Below are 1949 nucleotides of genomic sequence, written 5' to 3'. Positions count from 1 at the left end.
GCCGCCATCTCGTACTGCACCACGTGGGCAACCTGCACAGCGCCGCAGAGCGGGGAGGAAGTGAGGGGGGTGCCGCCGCTCTCGCCCCCTTTCTCTCCCTCCCTCCCCCCCCCTCCCCTCTCGCACGGGCGGGCTCACGTCGGTGAAGTCGATCCCGCGCGAGGCGAGGCCGGTGCAGACGAGGACGGGCAGCTCCCCCTGCTGGAAGGCTGCGAGGTGCTCCCGCCGCTCCTCCGGACCCACGCCTGCTCGAGACGCGCGCACAGCCGGCCGGGCTCAGTGTGCCGATCCACATACCGCGCCGATTGCGCCGCGCGGGCGAGAGGCGGGGGCAGGGGCGGAGCGGAGGGAGGGAGGGAGAGGGGGGGGGGGGGGGTTGGCGGGCCGTTGTGGAAGGCGGCGCAAGTGCGGACGCCCTGCAGCTCCGCCTCGGCCGCCTCCGCCGGGGCGAGCGTGTTTGCGAACACCAGAGTGCGGCCCTGCGGCCCCTGCTGCACTGCGGCGCGGAGCGCGGCGGCGCGGCTCTCCTCGCCCACCTATCCCAGACGGCTCCGAGACGGCTCTCACGGCCTCCGAGGCACGGCCGGCGGCTTGCGCGGCGCTCGGTCTCGGCCCGCACACCCGCACGAAGAACTGACGCAAACAGGGGATATCCCGGCGACATCTCGGCGACATCTCGGCGACGTCGCGGCGATGTCTCGGCGACATCTCGGCGACATCCCGGCGACATCTCGGCGATGTCTCGGCGACATCTCGGCGATGTCTCGGCGCACCCGCACGAAGAACTGACGCAGCCGAGGGCCGATCGAGTGGTGCTCGCGGCCGGTGCGCACCCACGCCGCCGCCTGCAGGCAGGCTCCGAGGCGGTGCAAGGGGGAAGACGCTCCGAACAACGACGGGCGCTCCGCCTCCCGCTCGCTCACCGGCCAGCTCCGCTCGACGTGCAGGTGGACGTTCTTCGTGCCAGCGTTCGGCATGGTGGCGCCCACCAGCACAAACTGCTTGAGGCCCGCCCACCTACAGACCAACGCCCAGAGACGCGCCTCCGAGCCGGACACTGCGTGCGGCGCGGGGCCGCCCGACGCCCGCACGTCTTTGCGCGAGCCATGCGTACCGCCTCCCTCGCCGCCTGCCGCACATTCTTTCATCCATAGTGCTCACTTCACAATGAGAGCCACGCGTGCCGAGTCCCTCACCGCCTGCCGCTCCGCGTCGCTGCCGACGCGGTGCAATCCGATGCGAGCGCGTGCGAGGTCCCTCCCCGCCATCGAGCCCTCCTCGGCCGCCGACGCCTTGGCCGCCCGCTTGAGCTCGGCGCAGATCTGCTCCACCTCGTACCGGTCTCGGATCGCCTACAAGGGAGGCTGGCCACGCGCCGTCCGGCAAGGACGGCAAAGAGCCGCCGCCGCGCGACCCGGCTCGCGGCTCGCCGGCTTGAAGGAGCCCGCGAGGAGCTGGTCGGCCTCGTCGAGCACAGCCCACCTGCTCGCAGGCCGGAGCGCGTGAGCAGCGCCGCCGCACCCTCCCCGCCCTCCTACCACCTAGCCCTGAGCGAGGTTACCGCTGGCAGAGTGCCGCGCGGGGTGCCGGACCTGTCAGCGGAGCTCTGCAGGCTCAGGCTCCGCCCAGTCCACACGCGGGTGAGGGAGGCGCCCGTCGCGTCGTGAGTGACGCCGGGCGAGTGGTCCCGTCAGATGGTCGGAACTAATCCCGGCAGGTCACCCGGTCGAGGCGATCGCGGCGTGACTCAGGACCGCGGTTTGATTGATGATGTGTGACCGCGTTTGCGCAGCGCGTCCTGACAGAACACAGAAGCGTTGTTTGCATGTGCACATGTGCATGTGCATTGCAATACTCCCAGACGACGCACCCAGCGGATCGACCACACACAGAAAAGTGCTCCTTTTGTCGGGTTGCGAGCCTCTCTCAAAAAAGAGAAAAGTCGGGTG

At 70.5% G+C, this 1949-nt stretch overlaps 1 protein-coding gene across 1 annotated transcript in view; it reads right to left on the bottom strand.

Moving 5' to 3' along the window:
• The window catches only part of EMIHUDRAFT_467819 (hypothetical protein), a gene marked incomplete at its 5' end in the record, with an annotated part of 3324 nt that overhangs the window by 635 nt on the left and 740 nt on the right, over positions 1-1949 (bottom strand). The window contains 5 exons of the mRNA XM_005785824.1: positions 139-245; positions 386-536; positions 774-845; positions 924-1017; positions 1162-1352. Of these exons, the coding sequence (XP_005785881.1) occupies positions 139-245; positions 386-536; positions 774-845; positions 924-1017; positions 1162-1352 (615 nt within the window). The remainder of the gene's footprint in view (positions 1-138; positions 246-385; positions 537-773; positions 846-923; positions 1018-1161; positions 1353-1949) is intronic.

The sequence above is a fragment of the Emiliania huxleyi genome (genome assembly GCF_000372725.1).
Source record: "Emiliania huxleyi CCMP1516 chromosome Unknown EMIHUscaffold_158, whole genome shotgun sequence".
NCBI classification, from domain to species: Eukaryota; Haptophyta; order Isochrysidales; family Noelaerhabdaceae; genus Emiliania; species Emiliania huxleyi.
This window is presented reverse-complemented; position numbering and strand designations above follow the sequence as displayed.